The sequence below is a fragment of the Macaca mulatta genome, chromosome 6, assembly GCF_049350105.2.
Source record: "Macaca mulatta isolate MMU2019108-1 chromosome 6, T2T-MMU8v2.0, whole genome shotgun sequence".
Lineage (NCBI taxonomy): Eukaryota > Metazoa > Chordata > Mammalia > Primates > Cercopithecidae > Macaca > Macaca mulatta.
This window is the reverse complement of record NC_133411.1, coordinates 136736428-136760261: the sequence shown is the minus strand read 5'-3', so window position 1 is coordinate 136760261 and position 23834 is coordinate 136736428. Positions and strand designations below refer to the sequence as shown.

The following is a 23834-nucleotide window of genomic DNA, read 5'->3' as shown; positions in this document are numbered from 1 at the left end:
AGATAGCTTTGGGAAAGGTTTAAGAAGACATTGACCATGGAAAGGAATGTGCTGAGAAAGTACTGACCTGACAGGACGTGGCAGGATTCTTTTCAGAAAGCACTTTTGTCTTTGATTAATTAACTTCCTAATTGTCTATAAAATAAATAGGCAGCTAACATGAGGTGCCTTATTTTATAGAATTATGAACTATAATCTCATAAACTGGGGGACAGTTATTGTAAGGGATAACTCGATTTTAGAATAACCTGTTAATAGATTTATTGAACACTTACTATGTTCTGGGCACTCTGCTAACCACTTCATGTGAATTATCTCACTTTACAACCTCCAGAAAACCCTATGGGGCTAAGTAATGTCAGCTTCTTCTGACAGGAGAAATAGAAATAGAGTAACCTTTGCCAGGTCCACAACTGGTAGCAGGGCTGAGGTCTAGCCCAGTGTTTCACTTCCCAGTGCTGTTTTCCTCTTTGGCAGGGATTAGGCAGCAGGACCAGAGGCCTTTTAAAAATCCCTCATGATTCACATAAATAGCTCATCTTTCTGCTCTCTGTAATGGAGAGGTATGCCTCTCAGTCTTCTTAGAATAATTTAAATTTTTAAGAACAATCCAAATATGATTTCTATTAGATTCTTACAGTAATAGTAAAGGGTGAGTTCTGAGTGAGCCTCGATGGCTGAAGGTTTATATAGATAAATGTGGCTCAGGATTAGAGCAGGGAAAAGCTGAGACTGTCTTACGTTATTCTAATCTGATTTTTCAACAAGTAAATAGGGATTGTAATGATGATCTGTATTTGAATATGAGAACCTCTAAAATCTGTATATTCCTTTGATAGAATATTGACGTGAGAAGTCTAAACTTATTAAGTAAGAAACTGAAATACATGTTTGAAGAAATGCATGGTTAGCTAATAGGTATTTATTTTTTAAAAAAGGTCTACCCCTTGTGTCTAATAAAATAGCTAAGCAAAGACTAGGCACATGTGAGGGTAGCTGGGTGGGTGGCCGGGGGCGGGGCGGGGGGTGCGGTGCAGGAATTGGTACAAGTGGTTGTTAAGCTTCAACTTATTCATCATCTATAGAAAATGAGGAAACAGGACTTAGATCTGATCAGAAAGGGGAAAATAAGCCTCCTGGGTGCCAGCCAGGGCCCTTGTGTGATATAATGAACCCAACTCAAACTTTAGGTCCCTGCCCCTCCGTGTGTCCTCACTAGTAAACCCAACGACTAATTAGCGGCTTCTAGAGCAATTTATTGTGCATTAGCTGTTTTATGGGGAAAGGAAAAGATAATATCCTGGTGGGGCTCCAAAGTGTCACTTTGAATATTGCCTCAATGTGTAAGAGATTAGCTTCTTAACCACATCTAACTGGGCAGGATCTGTCAGTGGATCATAGTTCAGAGAGTGCTGATTCTATCTAGGTTAGGATCAACCTGCTGATGTGAAGAGAGCTCAGAACCCTTCCTCTTCTGAGCGCACAGAGAAGCTTGGCAGCAACACCCACTAATGGAATTTGAAAGCTTCTGCTATTCTTCTATGATATTCAACCTTTCCAGACTCAGCATGGGAAAGATGGGCCATGGGGTAAGCACATAAAGGGTTAAAATGAAGGGCTAAATGCTCATCCAGTGCAGATAATCTAACCAAGGAAGGTGGGATACAGAGAGGGGCTCATTTTAATGTAATGAACACATGCAACAAAAATATTCCCCAGATTGATCTCAGTGCAATCATTCAGTACCACCTGGTTCTGTTCATAAATAATCACTGAGGAATTTTCCATTTAGACTAATGTACATGTGGCCCTAAGAGAATGGCCCACAGGAAAGGAATTTCCCCATTCCTCATTGGCACAGGTAGAATTCTATTATAACCACTGATTAACTCTGCCATGTGGTCTGAGTCTGCCACATGATCTTTTAACACTAAAGTTAAACACTAAAGTGCATTGGCATATATACGCAGCAAAAATCCTGACTTGGAAGTGAAATTCAGCTTTAAAAACAGGAGCTTTACAGTCAGAATATCTACATGCACGTCTGCTGTGCTACATACCAGCTATTTACTGTGAGCGGGGCTCTTTGTGTCTTTGACTCTCACTTTCTTCTTCTGATCGAGGAAGGGGAGTGATATCTACTACATAGGATTATTGTGAAATATGAATGACACGATGTGGGTGGGAGCATTTAGGAAGCTGTATATTGTTATGTGACTCTAAGGTGTGATTAACTGCTGTCACTGTACAGTAGAATTAGTCATGACAAGCCTCAGGAATGAAGTGATGCTTCTAGAGCACATAGAAGTGTGGGGTTGGGAAAGGGAGGGCAGGAAGATCATTCTCATTTGACTCATCAGTTGAACAGACACGTATTGTGTGCTGCAGCATGTCTCCAAGTCTCAATCCCCGGCACTGCACTAGGAACCAGGCTGGAGAAGTATCTCAGCACAAAGAGCATGAGGCCCGTGAGGCCAGCTTCATCTGTGAGATGCTGGTCGGGGACGATGTCCTGGTCAGAAAGTAGGGGTCTATGCTAGAAGTGCTAGGGGCTTCACTGGACAGTGCAGTGCAACTCAGATCTTGCCACCATCACAATCACCTACAGGACTTTAAAAACTCTGCATCCTTTTCCCAGAATTTCTGATTTTAGCAGAATGGGGTTAGTCCTCAAAATCTGCATTTCAAAGTCCCTGGTGATGCTAATGTTTTTGGTCCAGGAGCCACATTTTGAGAACCACTGGGATAAAAGAAGAATGATGGGTTCTCAGTTATAAACAACTGACTCTGATTCTGGCTAGCTTACAGAAAAAGAGAATTTACTGGAGGGTTTGTGGGTAGCTCCTAAAATCAATAGGAAACAGATTCAGAAATGGAGAGGATCTAGGACAGTTCTGGTTCAAGCAGCATAAGCTACTTCACCATGATGCCTGGGCATCCCTGGTAGAATGTACCAGCTCCATCTGTTTTCTCTCTCTTTCCTCACCTGAATTTAATGTGCTGAGTCCCTGGAGAAAGAGTCCAGTTGGCACATGTCTACTCCTCAGCTAGTAGCTGATGGAGTTCTTTGAATGACTGGCCCTGGAAGATTGCACATAAAGGGAGAGATGCAATTGTAAAGAATATCTGGGTATTATTGCCAAAGGTGTGTCAGTGGCTGCTTAGGCAGCAAAACAAAACAGAACCAAACCCAAGGAAACAGGCCATGTCCTCTGTTATGGTAGGAACAAGTCAATTAGCAGAGGGCCTGGAATTCTAGGAGGGAGCAGTCCGCTCTTGTAGATTCTTAATTTAGAAAGTAAAATGGCAGTTTATAGCTTCTTTAGAGGAGGAAAGGAAGGTAAACCAGCATTTTGGGAGACCCCTGTCCTGGGTGCCTCCCATGCCCTGAGTTCTTCACCCTGAGCTTTCAGGCCTCAGTGGATCCTTGGGACTGTGGTTCAGGATCTTCTGGTTTCCAAAATTCACTCATCTGTCCTACACTTTCAAGCATGCTGTATGATTCATTTGAAGGATTCCTTCATCTGGATGTTTTTAACTATTTAGTTTATTATGAAATGTATCAAACATACAGGACGGTATGGAGAATAACATCACACTTGGGTGCCTACCACCCAATTACCCAGATTTCCATTTTGCAATAAGCCCATTGAATATTATAGAGCTTTTGGCCCTTGTCAGGTCTTGTGGGTGGCTGGAAACTGAGACATGGGATGGCCATTGAAATGGAGGTAAAAAGGGGAGGCAGACATCTGGAGTAGTGCAGATATTCAGGTCATCAATGAAGAAGTGAAGAGATGGGGCTGAGCATACTTATACCTGCCAATACTAAACATACGCAACATATGGATTCCATAATTTGGAAGGTATTAATTTTAAAAGGAATTTTTTTATTAAGATCCCTCTTCCTAACTCAAATTGCCCTAAGATGAACAGATATCTTTAAGTAAATATAAACATTCACTTCAAATATTTGTTTTATCCCATGTAGGTCGTTAAGCGGATAAGTAATCACCGGAGGGAGTGATAAAGATGCCCAGGGCAGCTTAGCCCAGTGGTGGCTCAGGCTGGGCGCCCACATGTGCACTGGGAGGGGCAACCCTTAAGAATTTCTTTAGAAGTATAAGTTGTGACTAGGCACTGTAAATTTAATGGGATGAGATTTTAATCTTCAAAGTATTAACAAATGATTACTCTGAAATGTTAAGGCTTTCATTTCCTCTCCATTTCATAGCTATCAATTTAATTAAACAATAATATTATTCAACTATTGAGTTCTAGAGCAGTGAACTCTGAATAAAAGCAAGCCTAGATACTACGTTGTTAATTTTCATGTTAAGACCATGTTTCCTTTAGAAACTCTTTTTATTTCACATGAAATAGAAATTTCCAGAAACTGTGTTTTCTTTCTCTGCTATTTTTTCCCTTCTGTTTCCCCTCTAAGAGATCCTTACCTTTTGTCACTTGCATGTTATATCTTGAAAGTGTCAGCCTCATTAAGTTAATGTCTGATGTAATATTGACATCTTCACGGAATACAATCCTTTTTCATAAAGTGATTTTCCCTGATATATAAAGGATGCTCCCACAGATGCCAAAATAATTTTATTTTTTTTTTAGCCATTTTAACAATCGTTTCAATAAAATCTGTACAAGACATTGAGCCAGACACTGTGGGAGTCATAAAGATAAACAGACGTATTTCCTCAGGAACCTGCAGTCTTGAAAAAGAGGCCACATCAGATTATTCTCTTGTGGGGCATAGTGTGAAAAATGACTGTAAAGAGGCGCAGAGAGGTGCTGTGAATGCACCAAAGAAGGAGAGATTACTTCTGGATTGATAGACAGGGAGAACTTCCTGGAAAAAAAAGTCTTGATAAAGAGTGGGGAAAGTCTGGCAAAATCAATGGCAGGAACAGGTATTCAGGGTAGCAAGGAACTACAAGCATAGCTGCTAGGGCAGGGATGCAGGGTGCACTTGGGGGTCGCAGTTGGAGATGGAGATGAGGCAGGAAAGGAGGTCAGGTCCCCCTGTCAGCATGATAAACACCATGGTCAGGAGGTTAGACTTTATTCTGGGATAATGGACAAGCATTGTCTCACTCAAGGCTTTGGAACGAAGGAAATGACATGATCAGAGTAAAATTCAATGCAATTCGGCAAAATGTATTGAGTAGCTACAATGCACCCAGCCCTGTACTTAGTGTAGTGCATTCAGAGACACATTCTTAGTGCTGCCTTCAATGTCCCTGGAGTCTAGTGGGGGGATGGATATACAAACAGATAATGTCAACAAAGTACAGTATATTGAGCTCCGTTAAACCAGCGGGAGGCCACTGGCCTGAGGTTCTCTCCCTATTTTGAGTTCCTACTTAACAAACTGAAACCTAACTTAGGAGTATATTTTTTGTAACAGATAGTTGGGTTTCAGCCAATCACAAACAGCTGAGCTTCAGCCAATCACAGGCACCCAACTGATCCAACCACACCCAAATAAGGCAAATACCTAACTTAGGTAGCCAACAGATAATGTGTTTACTTTGCTTCTGTGTTTCGCCTATAAAAGCTTGCTACCCATGCTGCTGGATGGAGCTCTCTCAACCTCTTCTGGTTCTGATTTCTACCCAATTCAGGCATCATTCTTTGCTCAAATGAACTCTGTTAAATTTAATTTGCCTAAAATGTTTATTTTAACAGCTCAAATAGATGTATCTAAAGGAGGCTGTGAGGACCCACAGAAAGTAATCTGGGGACTAAGGGAGAAGTTGGTGCCTAACTTGAGTCTTGCAAGGACAGAAAAGAGTTACTTGAATGAAGAGAAGAGAGAAGGATATTCCAGTTTAAGAGTATATTGTTTGAAAAATCACAGAACATCAAATAATACTGGATGTGTAAAGAAAGACAGCAGCTCCATTCTACTAGTAGGCTCAGTATAAGGCAGAGAGAGGGGAGTGAGGGAGAAGAGAAGATGAGGGGCAGGGACTAGCTTTGGAAACTTCACTCAGGATGGAGGTACAGAAACCAGGAGACTATTATAGAGGTCAAGTCCCACAGGTGTTACATTAAGGAGGCACACCTCAAACAGAAATTTCAGATTTTTCATGGGACTCTCACTTAAAGGGGTTCGAGTATATATTTTGCCAGGCAACTCTTATTAATACTTCAAATTATTTCCTAATCTTCAGCATCCTCAGAACTCTCATCTCTTATTCCAGAAGAACCCTCACCCCATCTTCAGTGTTCCATTCCTACCACCCTGGTTTTTTAATCCCCTTTCTCTTCTCTGCCCCTCCAGCAGATCACATTCACCCTGTGAGTGATATACTTTTGCTCTGTTTAGTTTTCTGCACCCACTCCAAATCTCTACACACAGATTTTTGTCCTCTCTCTTCTCTGCCAATAGGGCTTGATGGCGTCAGAGCAAGTGGACTACTTTGCAACGGGGAGTGAGGTTGTGGGAGGCTCTGAATTCACTCACAAATGTTAACAATTTGGGGACAGTTACAATAATTAAAATATAAGACGATCAGAAAGAGCTAGAGAAGTGGCAGTATAATGGAATAGAAGATATGAAAGTGAGATAACTTGTACAAACATACTCAGGGCCTGACAACTAACCAAAGTAGGACAGAGGCAGAGAGAGGTAGGATTTTAAAACTGCTTTGTAGTTTGAATCTAGAAAAAAAACCAGTAGTGTGATATTATCCACCATGGCTGGGGGATATGAATAGAGAAACGTATTTAAGAGATAATAACAGAAGATGATAAACTTGGCTTTGTATATGCTTAGCCTGAGGTGTCAGCAAGATATTCAGGTCGTATTTAAGAACTAGAGTACTTCAATCTGATGCCATATACCAGCCATCTCTAAACCTGGATGTTACAAATCACCATTCATAATCAAACTCTTCTGGAAAAATGACCGACAACAGCCTGTTCTTGGAGATTGTTTGTACATGGATAACTCTTGCAGGAAATAAACCCATTTAACTTTGCTTCCAACACTCTTTCCTAACTTTTGGTGTTTATTATTATTTTTTTTTTTCAGAATACCTCTTAGTATCCTATGGAATGTTTTTTTCAGGGACAATGTTCTGAGAAATGCTCATTAAAACACTACGGATCTCTAATCAGGGGAGGCTTAAGATAGAAGGAACTTGCTGTGGGAGAAGGCAGTTTGTTTGCATGGGAGTGAGAGTTGAAGCATTATGAACTGCTGAATCACCAAAAGTGAACAGAAAGAGAAAAGGAGGTTGGAGATAGAGCCTTGATAAACACCATTTGATACCTCAAATGGCACATAGAGAATATAATTTGGAGAGACAGCAAGTTGTAATAGCAAAATCATGGGTTTCAGAGTGTGACGAGTGATCTAATCTTTTTAAGATTCCATTTTCTTTCTGAAAATTAATGACTACCTTGTTGGCTTGTGTTGAGACTTAAAATAGATACGTGAAATATCTTCCACATAGAAAATACATAATCCACTTTCAATAAATACTATTGTTAATACTGTTTTCATTTAAGTTTTTCTTGACATATTGAAGCAAAACCTTGATGAATACACTGCTATATTGAAACCTGAATGTTGGACAATTACATATGAGAAATCTCAGTCATTGGTATCAATGCCCTAATACAGGGAAGAAATCCTAGTTCAGACAAGCCTCAAGTAGTAATAGCATGGTACAGGAATAGCAACCATAGTAACTAGTCAATTAAAGGAGACACCATAGGAATTTCCCTAAGGCACCAGGAACTATGATTTTTTCATCTGTTTTTCACAAAGAGATGCTGGAAGCTAATATCTGAGGCTTAGTGAATACATTTGCCCTCCATATAAACTCTTGAGCTAAAAGCCTCTTCCATGTGAATGACTGTGGGTATCAAATTGTCATGACGGAACATCCTCTGACAATAGTCATTATCTGGCACCCTCAGGGGGAGACCAGGGGAAAGGCATCTGCAACAAAATACTGGTTAATGAGACATATTTCTGTCTAAATATGTCACAGTGCTACAAATGCAAGCCTTAGTCATTTTCAATATTGGACAATTGAGCATACAAGCCCCAAAAAGATTCTGAATTTAGAGTTACAAGCTCTGCTAACTGCCACAGCAGATTAGCTTTTCTCTTCTCCAGCCCAAAAATGGGGACAATTACCAATATTTTACCCAAGTCAGTTCATTCCAAACCCCAAAGGAATTGTCACCAGAATGTATTATCTTGCAGTCTTTTGGAGGGCAACCTCATAGGTCTCAGGTCTATCTGAGGAACCTGGTGTAGTTAAGGTTGGTCATTAACGTGATTGGTCAGCGTCTTTAATCAAGAAATCATTCCATAGCAGCCAAGATGTGGATGAAAAAGATGTCCAAAAGGATGGCAATCAAGTCTTTGAGGAGATGTCTAAGGCATTTGTTGTTCAGATCCTTGGGAAGGAATAGTGGCAGGGTGACAGATTTATGGTCACAGACACACAGGGCATGGTGGCAGGAGATGCTCACATGTTCTCTGAGCAAACATAGGCTAGTGTGTAAATGAAATTTGCCGTAGAAATTCATGGAGTCTGTCTCAGGTGAGTACTTGCAGGAGAAAATGGGCAACTATGCACTCTGATTGGTTTATATAGTCACTTGCCTAAAATCACAAGGCTGGGGCAGAGTGAATATATATATTTATACATAAACATAATATATATTATAATATATATTAAATATATGTAATATATATATGTATGTATAAAAAACAACGTTACTTAACGTGTGTCCTGAAGACTGGCAGCAGCAGCATTGTCTGAATCTAGAATCATCCAAAAGTGCAAATTCCCAGGCCCCCCCCTAGGCGTGCAGGAAACAGAATCTGAGTAATTTGTTTTAAGAAGCTATCAGGTGATTCTTACATACAGTAAAGTTTAAGAAGCACTTCTCTAGACCTTTATCTGATGGGTCAATAATTACCACATCTCTCCACTTCCACCTACTCACCCAACTAGGCTGGCTTCTTCATCTTTCTGCCCTGCAGTTCTCTTCTCATGATAACACCTGATTAGGCCATCTGATTATATATAAGAGCTCAGTTTGGAATTTTTGTCATCCACAAAAATCAGAATTTTAGGTATGAAAAGAAGCTGTGTAGACTCAGTAGAACTACTCATTTTTAGCCTTGTGATTTGGTTTGCACCAGGCAAAACTCATTTATAACTTCTTTCCAGTTTCTGTTCATTTCCAAGCTAACAATGACGTAAATAAAGGGATGAAAAAAGGAGGCAAACACTTACCTGGGCTGTAAGTTGCTCCTGGGAAGCTTTTACTTCAGCTTGCAATTTCTGGATGCACTGAAAAGGAGACAAGTTTAGAAACTAAGTGTGTAACTCTTTCTTTTACATACTCAACCTATTGCAGACATAAATGTGTATCAGTTTTCAAATCTTGTGAATGGCAGCATTATTTCAGCTACAGGTTTTGAAAATCATCATTGGAGAAATCATCCCACCATTCCTATTTCTCTTCCATTTTATGAAAGAGCCCAAAATAAAAACACACAAATATATTAAGAACTAGGATATGCCTGAGTAAGATAATGTTAGCTTGACATGCTATGGTTAATGCAAATGTCCCTATATCATATATATATGATATGTATATCATATATATTGCATATATATATACATATATATATATGCCTTCACATGAGAGTGTATTCATATATTCCAAGAGCAGATGCAAACCCTTTGGACTTAACAAGAGCTAAATTTATATAATGATATATATTTTAACACTCAGATATTCAGAGATTAATCATTTCTTATAAAGTAATTGATTAAGAAACATATGCCAAATGTTATGATCCTCTTGTTTTACTGCACAGAAAGAAACACTCCAACGTTGACAACTAAGAGAAATTTGTGCAGTCAATACCATTTATAAAATAAATAGAATATTCAGCTAATATTATTCAAAAGGATACATATCAAACAAACTTTAAAACTACTACTACCAAAATAAATTTTATGTCAATATTCATCAGGGAATAAAATTACTTTTAGCAAATACAAATATTGTTATTTACCATTGTGAACTTAAAAATATGAACTTTTAATCCAGACTGAAATGGTTTTCCAGGATTATCAGTTCATATAAAATTAGGTAACTATTAAAATAAAGATGACGTTGTTCTACAACATACCTGGTTTTTCACAAGAACCATTTTTTCATATGGTTCTCCACTGGCTTCCTTGTGGTCCACAGCCTCCAGTTTTTCCTCCAGCCGGGATACTTGTTCAAGCAGTTTTGACTTTGTTCCTTCAGAGACTGAAAGCTAAAGATATTTTCTTTATAAGAGTATGTAAGTACAGTGATGTTTTAAAAATTCAACTTAGAAATAATTTATTTTCCACCAGTATCTATTAAATATGAAAACAGCTTCTGGAGCATTCCTCATAAATGATAAATTAGCATAGAGAAAGAAGGAAAAAATTGATTTTATTTATTGTTTATAACTAAGATCTTTCTGAACAAGAGATGAAATCACCGAGTTACAACGGAGAATATAGAAATACTAGAAATAGTGAAATTTCTAGTGCAAAGATCTCAACACTCATCTTCACTGGGTTTCAAGATTGCACTTTATTTGTACAGCTGAATTTAAAACTTGTATTGTGATTTATATATGGTCCTTGAAACTTAACTCTTAGGCGGCTACAGCTATCTAGAAAGAATGGGAGTTCTGACTCTCCTGAATGTTCGCCACAGAAGCGGCAGGGTGCATGGAACTGGGGTATATGCAGGAATTTCAAGTTAAAATCTGATCAAAGGCAGATCTATGCTAAGCCACAACCAAAAAATTCCTAGCAATGACTTTGTCTTTGTTTGACTGTTTGTAGATTCCTCTTGAGGAAAGTGGTAGTTTGATAGTCCTTAGTCTCTAATTCCCTTGGAGAGCGCCTGTACTAGCTTCTCCTTTCATTCTGACAGCTATTGTGCTTTTTCTCTACAGTTCAGCAACAATCCTGAAAGACTCCCTGGAAAGGGACACACAAGTCTGTATTCACTGCAACTCAACTCCCAGGGTACTCTCTGAAGCATGGATTATCTCTACATTTCTTTTGCATTACTCTGAATGTTGTTGCAAGGCAAGTTGTCTCATCTTGAAAAAACTTAATTGTCCTTAGATTTTTAAAGACAATGTATCAAATGTGGAAGCACGAAGAATTCAGTCTGCCAAGGAAATAAGCATGTTCTCTATACTGGCCCATCATACATACTGGCGTATCATATATACTGTGAACACATCATACACACCGGCACCAAACTATCCAGCCACACACTCATTCACCGGACAAATGTTTGTTCAGTTGCCCCCTCCACAGCCATTGTGTTACGTGCCGCAGATTGAGAAAGTGCAAAATAAGGGTTAGAGGGAACACACATGTTACAAACTGCTGGCCATGCCTTTTGGCTCGTGGTGGCCTTGGAGACCAGAGGTGCTCCTCATGATCACTAACACGTGTTTAACTCCTGAGTCCATGGTGGTTTGGGATTGCAGTCTGGCTTCTCTGCCAACCCTTCTATTTTATTAGACACACAGTATAGTGTGATGGTTAAAGCCAAGGAGTCTTGTGTCTTTATTCTTTAGGTAAAAAAAAAAATCTCAGTTTTGTACAAAAATTAGCCTGGCATGGTGACAGGTGCCTGTAGTCCCAGCTACTAGGGAGGCCGAGGCAGGAGAATCGCTTGAATCCAGGAGGCAGAGGTTGCAGTGAGCCAACATCACACCATTGCACTCCAGCCTGGGGAACAGAGTGAGACTCCGTCTTTAAAAGAAAAAAAAAAAAAAAAAACTCAATTTTGCTGTTTGCTATCTGTGTGATCTCAGCAAGTTACTCAACCTACCTGGGCTTGAGTTTTTTAATCTGTAAATAGCGATGGGGATGAAAAGAATACTACTTATCTCATGGGTTGCTTTTAAGGATTACATGAGTTTAAACAACAGAAACATTTAGAACAATACCTGGAACATATCAAGCACCTAGCAGCTCTTATTATAATTATTCTTCTGCCTCTCTAGATCACAGTAGGTGTTTTTCTGGGTTTTATCTAAATATTTATCAATTTTGTGTGTGTGTGTGTGTGTGTGTGAGAGAGAGTCTCACCTTGTCACCTAAGTTGGAATGCAATGGCACGATCTCTGCTCACTGCAACCTTCGCCTCTTGGGCTCAGGGCGTCCTCCCACCTCATCCTCCTGAGTAGGTGGGACTACAGGCTCACACCACCATGCCTGGCTAATGCTTTGTATTTTTGAGATGGGTTTTCACCATGTTGCCCAGGCTGGTCTCGACCTCCTGAGCTCAAGTGATCTGCCCGCCTCGGCCTCCCAGAGTACTAGGGTTACAGGTGTAAGCCACTGTGCCCAGCCTATTTATCAAATTGTAAAACAAAAACAAAATATCTGAAGACATCATAATCTTTATGAGCTGCATACCCTGAACTCAAACCATATTTGATTTGTTCATTTCCTATAACCACTCTAATGTTCAGAGAAATCTCCCTCTATGTCTGGAATTATTTTTTTCTCATGTATAGTCTCTCTCAGTCGGGTCCATTTTATTCCCATATTCTGTTTGTTACGTGATCCATCGTTACCATTTTATTGTCTTTCTTTTAACTCTAGCTTCTATTGTTTGAAAGCCTCTATTTGTTCACTCAAAAGACATCATTTATTCACTCATTTGTTAAAGAAATAAGTTGGACATTTATTATATGTAAGAATTTGTAGATTAAAAAATGAAAACAATGTCATTCATATCCTCAAAAAACTCATACTTTAGCCAGAAAGTCAGATCATTTAAAAATAGCTATTATAAAATGCAAAACTATATAGGTGAATAAATAATATTAATAGTAGTTAACATTTCTTGGGTACTTACTACATGTCAGACAGTCTGCAGAGCCTTTTGTTTTCAAATTTATTTTAGTATCTCAATTTATCTTCAAAACATCCTAAAGGTTCATTCTATTATAGCTCCCATTTTGCAGATAAAGAAGTTGAGTTTCAACAAAATTATATGACTTATCAAAGGATATAGCAAGTAAGTTCTGGAATTCAACTTTTTAGTAGTGGACATCAGATTTGACTCCCTACACTCAAATTTGACCCCAGCTCCAAAATAGGCCCTGGTTATCATGACAATTCTATCCTCTTTGCTGTTGATTGGTTCAGGAATCAAAGCATAAACTAATCATAGCTTGGCTTTCCTGTAGCAACAGTTATCGTATAAGGAGATGTGACCTAATTTGGGTTACTCACACTGCACAGAATTGGAGAGTGATTTGGAGAAGCACCCTCTGTCACCGACCAGACGCGAATGCTACTACAGCCATCCTACAGACATCAGGAAACCAGGCATACTCAGAAAGGAAGAGTAAACAACAGAAAAATCTTAAGTTCTTGATGACATTATTGAAGTGCTTTATTAACCAATCTTGAAGCACACCCTACCCTGCAACTTGCACTTAGTGAGTCAATAAATTCCTTTATTGTTTAAGGAGTTGAGTTTTCTATTACCTGTTGCCAAAAGTATTCTACGGATATGCTGTTTGGTATCAAGATTCCATGTTCTTGACCACGAGTAAGAAAAGTTTATGAAAAACAGCAGAAACTAACATATGTTTGGTAGATATAGTATACTAGGCATTCTGCTGGGTGCTACATATATAAATGTTACCTTACGTCATTGCTCAAAACCCTATCAGCAATTTTCTTTATATTTTTGTTATCATCATCAAAAATATTGAGAAACTAAATGCTTTAGTGGTGAATTAACTTGTGTAAGATTCCAAAGCTAATAAGAAGAGGTTAGATTTTGGCCCTCATTTGTCTGCCTCCATTCCTGGTTTTATATCATATCCAAATCCTAACTCAGACTGCCTGTCACAATGAGGCCTGTGATGTTTTTTTTCCTTACCATATGGACTTCAGCAATATTTCTCAGGATCTTAATTTATATACTTACAGGAATTTTTTTCTAATATCTTAGAATTCTCTCTAACCCACCATCTTGCTTCCTTTTATACAGACACTAACCCCTTATTTCCTCTCCTTTTGTAATAAGTTTCTTACTGAATATCTCTTTAACTCAGATATATTTAGCTCAGGTTCAGCTTAATTCTAAGAAATGTTGACTTAGAATCAGGATACCTATGCTTTAGTCTTAATTCCACAACTCACTGACTCTATAACCTTGGTGCCTATAATAGGATTTTTAAAATAATTTCAACTTTTTTTTTTAGATTCAGAAAGTGTATGTACATATTTGTTACATGGGTGTATTGCATGATGCTGAGGTTTGGGGTATGAATGGTTCCATCATCCAGGTAGTGAGCATAGTACCCAACAGGTAGTTTTTCAGCCCTTGGTCCTCTTCCTCCCCTCCCACCTCTAGTAGTCCCCAGTGTCTTTTGGTCCCATCTTCGTGTCCATGTGTACCCAGTGCTGAGCTCCCACTTATAAGTGAGAACATGCAGTGTTTGTTTTTCTCTTCCTGTATTAATTTGCTTAGGGTAATGGCCTCCAGCTGCATCCGTGATGATGATTTCATTCTTTTTATGGCTGTGTAGTATTCCAGGTGTATTTGCACAACATTTTCTTTATTCAATCCACTGTTGATGGGCACCTAGATTGATTCGATGTCTTGTTATTGTGAGTAGTGCTGCGATGAAGTTAATATGTCTTTTTGGTAGAACAATTTATTGTCCTTTGAGTATACACCCAGTAATCAGATGGTGGGTTAAATGATAGTTTTATTTTAATTCTTTGAAAAAATCTTCAAACTGCTTTCTAAATTAGTGGCTGAACTAATTTACATTCCTACCAACATTGTACAAAAGGGAACATTGTTCCCTTTTCTCAGCAGCTTCGCCACCACTTGTTATTGTCTTTTTAATAATGGCCACTCTGACTTGTGCGAGATGGTACCACATTGTGGTTTTGATTTGTGTTTCTCTGATGATTAGTGATGTGGGGCGCTTTTTCATACGTTTGTTGGCTGCTGCATATCTTCTTTTGAGAAGTGTCTGTTCATGTCCTTTGCCCACTTTTTAATTTTTTTAATTTTTCACTTATTGAAATGTTTAAGTTTCTTGTAGATTCTGAATATTAGACCTACGTTAAATGCATAGTTTGAAGATTTATTCTCCTACCCTGTAGGTCATCTGTTTACATTGTTAATAGTTTTCTTTGTGGTACAGAAGCTCTTTAGCTTAATTAGGACCCACTTTTCAATTTCTGTTGTTGTTGCAGTTGTTTTTGAGAGCTTAGTCATAAATTCTTTCCCAAGGCCAATGTCCAGAATGGTACTTCCTAGGCTTTCTTCTAGGATTCTTATAGTTTGAGGTTGAACATTTAAATCTTTAATCCATCTTGAGTTAGTTTTTGTGTACTGTGAAAGAAAGGGGTGCAGTTTTATTCTTTTGAATAATAGGACTTTACTATGCTACCTTGTTGTATCTTAGTAGGATAGTTATCCAGTCATATATGTTCAGATTAGGTTGCAAATTCCCCAGAAGGATGGATGAGGAATTCTGTCAAAATGTATAATAAGATACAGTCTAATTGGCCAGGAGCAATCTTTGCTAAGATTATTCCATTTATTAACTTTTAAACTGTGAGTCTTAATTCTCATATGTAACATCACTTCACAAAAGCAAGATAAAGGGATGTTATTTTTTCCTCCTTACACAGACAAGTTGTAGCAAGAACTAATAATTTACTATTGGATTCTATTATATAATGGTGAAATTGTTTATCAACATAGGACAATTGATATACCCCATCCCCACTGCAAATGGCCTATCAAACACACCTGATAATCCAGAAGGGAAAAGGAGAAATGAGACTAAAATAAGTTACACATCTGAGATTTTTTTAAAAAAATTTAAGCTCTGTGAAAAAGATTGTGCTCTACTGCTTAATCACAAGATGTTAGCTGCCATCTTAAATTTACTTCATTGTCTTGATAGGGGTTTTAAAGCTTTTTAAAGTATAATTCTCAATTTGGGATTCACTTAGGCATTCTGCCTAAACTCACATTTAATTATGGGATAGGAAACAAGGTATCAACATAAATAAGGAAATTCAAGTTAACAACTGCAAGATATCAGAGTTGAATTTTTTAAATTCTGAGAAACTTGGGCATAACTTCCTTTTTATTGCTTTTTAAATGTTTGTTTATTAATAAAAACTTCTTGTTTTTAGAGACTACCTTTCTTGAAAGAGCATAGAAAAAGAAAGCTCAGCCTAATTTAGTTTCATGTATTTGCTTACAAAAAAGAAAGTAGAAATGCATCCATTCTTTAAATGACCAATTTCTATATATTGTAATTAGCCACCTTTGCTGAAATATATAGTTTACATGATGTTGGGAAGCTAATATTCTACATATGATACCTTGTGAAGACCAGGACTCTGTTCCCTCCACCCGTGGTCCTAACAAGTTTGGAAGGAGGAGATCATTTAAACAGAATGAACAACATTCATCTGAAAAATTGTGTACAGCGAGGTAACAATTGTCACATATAAATTTGAAGCTCTGCAAATCTACTCAGAAAATTCAACTTTCAATATTTACTCCAATGTCCAATAAAAGAACACTATAAAGTTATTGCAATATATTAAAAGTCAAAGGAAGATAAACTATATCTATTGTACCATATTGTTGCAGTCAAGAAAGGGTACTGATATATTTTGGAATTATATTTAAGTAACACTTAATAAAATGATTTGAACATCACAGCAGATGACAAAATAAGAAGTTCTAGGAATTGGTCCTTTCACAAAAATAATTACTGAACTGGCAAGAACTGTCAGAATCAATTATTCAGAACTCTGGAGTGTAGCAGGACTCTTTCAGCTTCCAGAGAAATGCTTGATGAAGAAAGATACTGGAATACAAGGAAATTCCTGTCAGGTCACTGGCTGCAGAAATATTGGAATAGAGACTTCAGTGACCATACATGATAAGGAATATAGTCTTTGCAACATTAGTTGAAAAAGTCATTGAACAAATGGATGACAGCAGTCTTCAACAGGCAGCAACACCAAACCTTGGGGTAGGAGAAGAATCTGATTTCTAGAATTATGACATTATAATATATAAAATGTTAAATTCTCAGCAAAATATTATAAATCTTACAAGGTAAAGTACGGCCAATTCATAAGAAAAAGAAGACACAGACAGAAACCATTCTTCAGGAAGCCTAGAGAGCAAATTCCAGACTTACTGGACAAATAAATATGTTCGAAGAGGTGAAAGAAACCATGGGCAAAGAAGTAAGGAAAATCAGGAGAACAAAGTATGAGCAAGTTGAGAATATACATAAGGAGACAGAGATTATAAGAAGGAACCAAGTAATGCTGGGAGTGGTGGCTTATGCCTGTAATTCCAGCACTTTGGGAGGCCAAGTTGGGTGGATTGCTTGAGCTCAGGAATTTGAGACAAACCTGGGCAAAAAAGTGAAATTCTGTCTGTATTAGTCCATCCTCTTGCTGCTAATAAAGACATACCTGAGACTGGGCAATTTATAAAGGAAAGAGGTTTCATTGACTCACAGTTCAACATGACTGGGAGGCCTCAGGAAACACAGTTATTGTGGAAGGGGAAGCAAATATGTCCTTCTTCACATGGCAGCAGCAAGAAGTGCCAAGGAAAAGGAGGAAAAGCCCCTTATAAAACCATCAGATCTCATGAGAACTCACTCACTATCATGAGAACAGCAGTGTGGGATTAACCACTCCCATGATTCAATTACCTACCACAGGGGGCCTCCAAGGACACATGGGGATTATAGGAACTAAAATTTAAGATGAAATTTGGGTGGAGACACAACCAAACCATATCATCATCTCTATAAAATATACAAAAAAAAAAAATTAGCTGGATGTGGCGGTATGCAGCTGTAATCTCAGCTATGCAGGAGGCTGAGATGGGAGGATTGCTTGAGCCCAGTAGAGGTTGCAGTAAGCTGAGATTGTGCTGTTGCACTCCAGCCTCGGTGACAGAGCGTGACCCTATCTCAAAAAAGAGGCAGAAGCAGAAAAGGAGAAGGAGAAGAAGAAAGATGAGGAGGAGGAGGAGGAGGAGAGGAAGAAGAAGAAGAAGAAGAAGAAGAAGAAGAAGAAGAAGAAGAAGAAGAAGAAGAAGAAGAAGAGGAGGAGGAGGAGGAGGAGGAGAGGAAGAAGAAGAAGAAGAAGAAGAAGAAGAAGAAGAAGAAGAAGAAGAAGAAGAAGAAGAAGAAGAAGAAGAAGAAGAGGAGGAGGAGGAGGAGGAGGAGGAAGAAGAAGAAGAAGAAGAAGAAGAAGAAGAAGAAGAAGAAGAAGAAGAAGAGGAAGAAGAAGGAGGAGGAGAAATAGAAGAAGGGAGAAAAAGAAAAATAGAAATTGTGGAGTTGAAAAGCACAATGGCTAAAAGAAAAAATTCACTAGAGGGGTTCAATAGAAGATATAAACTGGCAGATAAAACAATCACCAAACTTGAAGATAGATGTCTTAGTCATTTCAAGCTACTATAACAAAATATAGTATAGATTGGGTGGCTAAACCAAGAAACTTATTTTTCACACCTCTCAAGGCTAGATGTCTTATTTCAGAATGCCAGCAGAGTTGGATTCTGTTGAAGGCCCTCTTCCTGGATTACAAATAGTTGCTTTCTTATTGTATCTTCAATGGAAAATAGAGATAGAGACCTCTAGTTTTCTCCTTTTCTTATAAGGGTATGAATCTCATCATGTGTGTTTCACCCTCATGACCGCACGTAAACCTGATTACTTTCCAAAAGTCCCGCTCCAAATACCATCCCACTGAAGATTAAGACTTTAACATATGATTTTTTGGGGACCCAAACAGTAGGTTCTTAAGGGGCTCAGTCTGAAATCCAGACTCTCCTGCTGCAATTAGGGACCTATCCCATTTGTGCATAGACCTGCTGGGAGACATCCCTGTCTGGGCCACTGGAACAGTCTTCTAGACTCAAGTGCTGGCCAGTAGTTTTACACAGTTCCAGAGTCCTCCTTGGATTTTTCCCAGGTCTATCTGGGCCAGAAAGCCACATCAACCTCAGAGCCCTTGTGAGACTTTCAGCAGGCCCAGGCTTAGAGCATTCTCTAGTGCTAAGATGGCTGCAGTGATCACAGCTCAGGGAACACAACAGTCAGTCAGTTTGGATTCCCCGGAAGGCCCACTAAAGGAGGACTGGCACAGACAAAGCCAGACTGTGATGACAAAAACAAATACCTAGTCCCTCAACATGCAGACCTTATTGCACCTACAAAAGCATCAAGAACATTCAGGGAAATATGGCTTATCCAATGGTTAAGTGTCAGAGAGCAACTCTGAAGTGATGAAGATGTGTGATCTTTCAGACAAATAATTCAAAATAGCTGTTCTAAGAAAGCTCAATGAACTTCAATAAAACACTGAGAATCAATTCAGAAATTTATCAAAGACACTTAAGGAAGAGATAAAAATAATTTAAAAAACAGAAATCCTACAGCTGAAAAATACAATGAAGGAAACAAAAATTGAATTGAGAGCAGAACTGGACAAACAGAAGACAGAATTAGTGAGCTCAAAGAAAGACTAGTTGAAAACACACAATTAGAGAGGAAAAAAATAAAAAGGAATGAAAAGGGATAAACAAAGTTAACGGGATCTATGGCACAACATCAAAAGAGCAAACATTCAAGTTATTGGAGTTAAAAAGATAACTGAGAAAGACAAAAGGGTAGAAAGCTTATTCAAAAAAATAATAACAGAAAACTTTCCAAACCTGTATAAATATATAAATATCCAGGTACAGTAAAGTCAAAAGTCACCAATTAGATTCAACCCAAATAAGAATACCCTAAGACATATTATAATTAAACTCACAAAGGTCAACTACAAAGGGGGATCCTGAAAGTAATACAGGTCAGGAGGGAGTGGAGTGATATATTCAGAGTGCAAAAGAAAAAAATTCCCGGCAAGAATGCTGTACTCAGCAAAGTTATCCTTCAGACATGAGGGAACTACAAAGACTTTCCAAGACAAACAAAAGCTAAGGAAATTTGTCATTATAAGAAATGTTAAAGAGAGTTCTTCAAATGGAAAGAAAATGACACTAACTATACTAATATTGCAACTATTGTATTCAAACCACTTCTATCTTTAATAAGAAGATAAAAGACAAACCTAAAAAAATAATAACTAGAACACTTTGTGAAGAAGTGGGCAATATAAAAAATAAACCAAAAAAGAGCAGGAACGGCTATACTTACATCAGTTAAAGTAGACTTTAAGTCAAAATTGTAAAAAGTGACAAAGAAGGTCATTATATAAAAATCAAGGTGTCAATTAAGTAAGAGGAAATAACAATAGGAAACGAATTGTACCCAATACCAGAGCATCCAAATACACAAGCAAATATTAATAGATGTAAAGGAAGAAATAGACTGCAACGTGATAATAGGAGGAAACTGCAACATTCCACTTTTGGCAATGAAGACATTATTCAGGCAGAAAATCAAGAAAGAAAGAAAAATTTGGAGTTAACCGTGCTCTAGAGCAAATGGACCTAACAGACATTTACAAAACATTACATCCAACTGATGCACAGTATATTTTTTCTCATCAGCACATGGAACATTCTTCAGGACAGAAAAATGAAAATGGCAATACAACAAACCAGAACCTAATGGATGCAGCAAAAAGAATTATAACAATAAACATCTAACACACACACAAAAAGAAAGACTTCAAATAAACAACCTAATGATGTACCTCAAGGAACTAGAAAAGCAAGAACTGGACAAACTCAATATTAGTAGAAGAAATGAAATAATAAAGATCTGAGCAAAACTCAATAAAATTAAAACTAAAAATGTACAAAAGATAAAATGAAGCATTTTTTTTGAAAAAATAAACAAATCTGACAAACCTTTGCTAGACTAAAGAAAAAAAGAGAGAAAACTCAAATAAATACAATTGGAAATAAAAAAGGAGGCATTACAAATGATACCACAGAAATACAAAGGATCATTAGGACTACTAAGACAATTATTCATCAAAAAATTGGAAAACACTGAAGAAACTGATAAATTCCTGAACATAAAAACCCACCAAGATTGAACAATGAAGAAATAGAAAATTTGAACAGACCAATAATGAGTAATGAAACCAAAGCAGGATTAAAAAGTCTCCAATCAAAGAAAAGCCTGTTGAGGTCACTGATGAATTCCACCAAACATTTAAAGAAGAATACCAATGCTACACAAATTCTTCAAAAAAGTTAAAAAGGAAAGAATACTTCCAAACTTATTCTATGAGGCCAGCATTAACCTGATACCAAACCAGACAGAAACACACACACAGAAAGAAAACTACAGGCCAATATTCCTGATAAGCATAGATGCAAAAATCCTCAAGAAAATACTAGTAAACCAAATTTAACATCAAATTTAAAAGATCATTCATCATAATCAAGTGGGACTCATCCCAGGGATGCAAGGATGGTTTGACATATGCAAATTAATATGTCACATCAACAGAATTAAGGAGAAAAATTATAAGATCCTTTCAATAATGCTTAAAAAAGCATGCAGTAAAATTCAACATCCTCTTATGATTTTAAAAAAAGCCTGCATCACCGGGCGCAGTGGCTCACTCCTGTAATCACAGCACTTTGGGAGGCCAAGGCGGGAAGATCACGAGGTCAGGAGATCGAGACCATCCTGGCTAACATAGTGAAACCCCGTCTCTACTAAAAAAAAATACAAAAAATTAGCAGGGCATGGTGGTAGTCACCTGTAGTCCCAGCTACTTAGGAGGTGGAGGCAGGAGAATGGTGTGAACCTAGGAGGCGGAGCTTGCAGTGAGCCAAGATTGCGCCACTGCACTCCAACCTGGGTGACAGAGTGAGACTCCATCTCAAAAATAAATAAATAAATAAAGTCTGCATAAACTGAATATAGAAGAAACAAGCCTCAACATGATAAAGGTCATACATGACAAGTCCACAACTAATATCATACTGGGAAGGGAAAAATTGAAAGCCTTTCTGCTAAGATCTGGAACAAGACAAGAATGCTTGCTTACACCACTTTTATTCAACATAGTACTGGAAGTCCTAGCCAGAGCAATTAGGCAATAAAAAGAAATAAAAGGCACTGAAATTGGAGAGAATATGTCAAATTATTCTTCTTTCCCAAAGACATAAAGTTATATTTAGAAAAACCTAAAGACTCCATCAAAAACTCCTAGAGGCCAGGCGTGGTGGCACATGCCTGTAGTCCCAGCACTTTGGGAGGCCGAGGCAGACAGATCACGAGGTCAAGAGATTGAGACCATCCTGGCCAACATGGTGAAACCTCGTCTCTACTAAAAATACAAAAATTAGCTGGGCATGGTGGCACACACCTGTAGTCCCAGCTACTCAGGAGGCTGAGGCAGGAGAATTGCTTGAACCTGGGAGGTGGAGGTTGCAGTGAGCCAAGACTGTGCCATTGCACTCCAGCCTGGGCAACAGAGTGAGACTCTGTCTCAAACAAAACAAAACAAACACACAAACAAAAAACTGCTAGAACAGATAAATAAATTCAGTAAAGCTGCAGATACAAAATCAACATACAAAAATCAGTAGTGTTTCTATATGCTAAATGCAATCAACCTGAATAACAAATTGAGAAAGCAATCTCATATACAATAGTTGGAAACAAAACATATAAATAAATTTAATGAAAGAAATAAGAGATCTCTGTAAGAAACATTATAAAATCCTGGTTAAAAAAAATTGAAGAGGATATAAGAAAATAGAAAGATATTCCACACTCAAGGATTGGAAGAATTAACATTGTTAAAATGTCTTTACTACCCAAAGTGATCCACAGATTCAAAGCAATCCTTATCAAAATACCAGTAACATCCTTCACAGAAATAAAAAAAAAAAACTTAAAGTTCATACAGAACCATAAAATCCCTGAACAACCAAAGCAATCTTGACCAAAAAGAGCAAAGCTGAAAGCTAATTTCAAACTGCATTACAGAGTTATAGTAACCAAAACAACACAATACTGGCATAAAAACCCCAAAAACAAAACAAAACAAAACAAAACAACAACAACAAAAAACCATCCCCAACAAAAATGAAACAGATACACAGACAAATGGAACAAAATAAAGAACCAAAAAAAAAAAAAAAAAAATTCACACACTTACAGTCAGCTCATTTTTAATAAAAATGCCAAGAGCATACAAAGGATAAAGGACAGTCTCTTTAATAAATGGTATGAGGAAATCAGGATATCCATATGTAGAAGGATGAAAATAGAACCCCTTCTTCCACCATGTACAAAAATAAAAAGAATGGGTTAAATACTTAAATGTACAACCTGAAACTATGAAAATACTAGAAGAGAACATTGGGGAAATGCTTCAGGTAAAAGCACAAAAACCACAGGTAAAAGCACAGGTGACCATAGCAAAAATAGACAAATGGGATTGCATCAAGCTAAAAAGCTTCTGCCCAGAGAAAGAAACACTTAAAAAAGTGAAGAGACCACCTAAAGAATGTGAGAAAATATTTACAAACTATCCAGCTGACAAGGGATTAAAGTCCAGAATATATAAGGGACTCAAACAACTCAACAGCAATAATAATAATAATCATCCAATCTGAAAATTGGTAAAAGATTTAAATAGAAATTTTTCAAAAGAAGACATACAAATGGCCAATAGGTACATGAAAAAGTGCTCCACATCACTAATCATTAGAAAAATGCAAATCAAAACCACAATGAGATATCAACT

At 37.7% G+C, this 23834-nt stretch overlaps 1 protein-coding gene across 1 annotated transcript in view; it reads right to left on the bottom strand.

Moving 5' to 3' along the window:
* CCDC192 (coiled-coil domain containing 192) overlaps window positions 1–23834 on the bottom strand; it is a 184882-nt gene that overhangs the window by 81300 nt on the left and 79748 nt on the right. Inside the window, exons 4-5 of the mRNA XM_078004367.1 lie at window positions 10187–10318; window positions 9279–9335 (exon numbers count right to left, since the gene is read on the bottom strand). Of these exons, the coding sequence (XP_077860493.1) occupies window positions 9279–9335; window positions 10187–10318 (189 nt within the window). The remainder of the gene's footprint in view (window positions 1–9278; window positions 9336–10186; window positions 10319–23834) is intronic.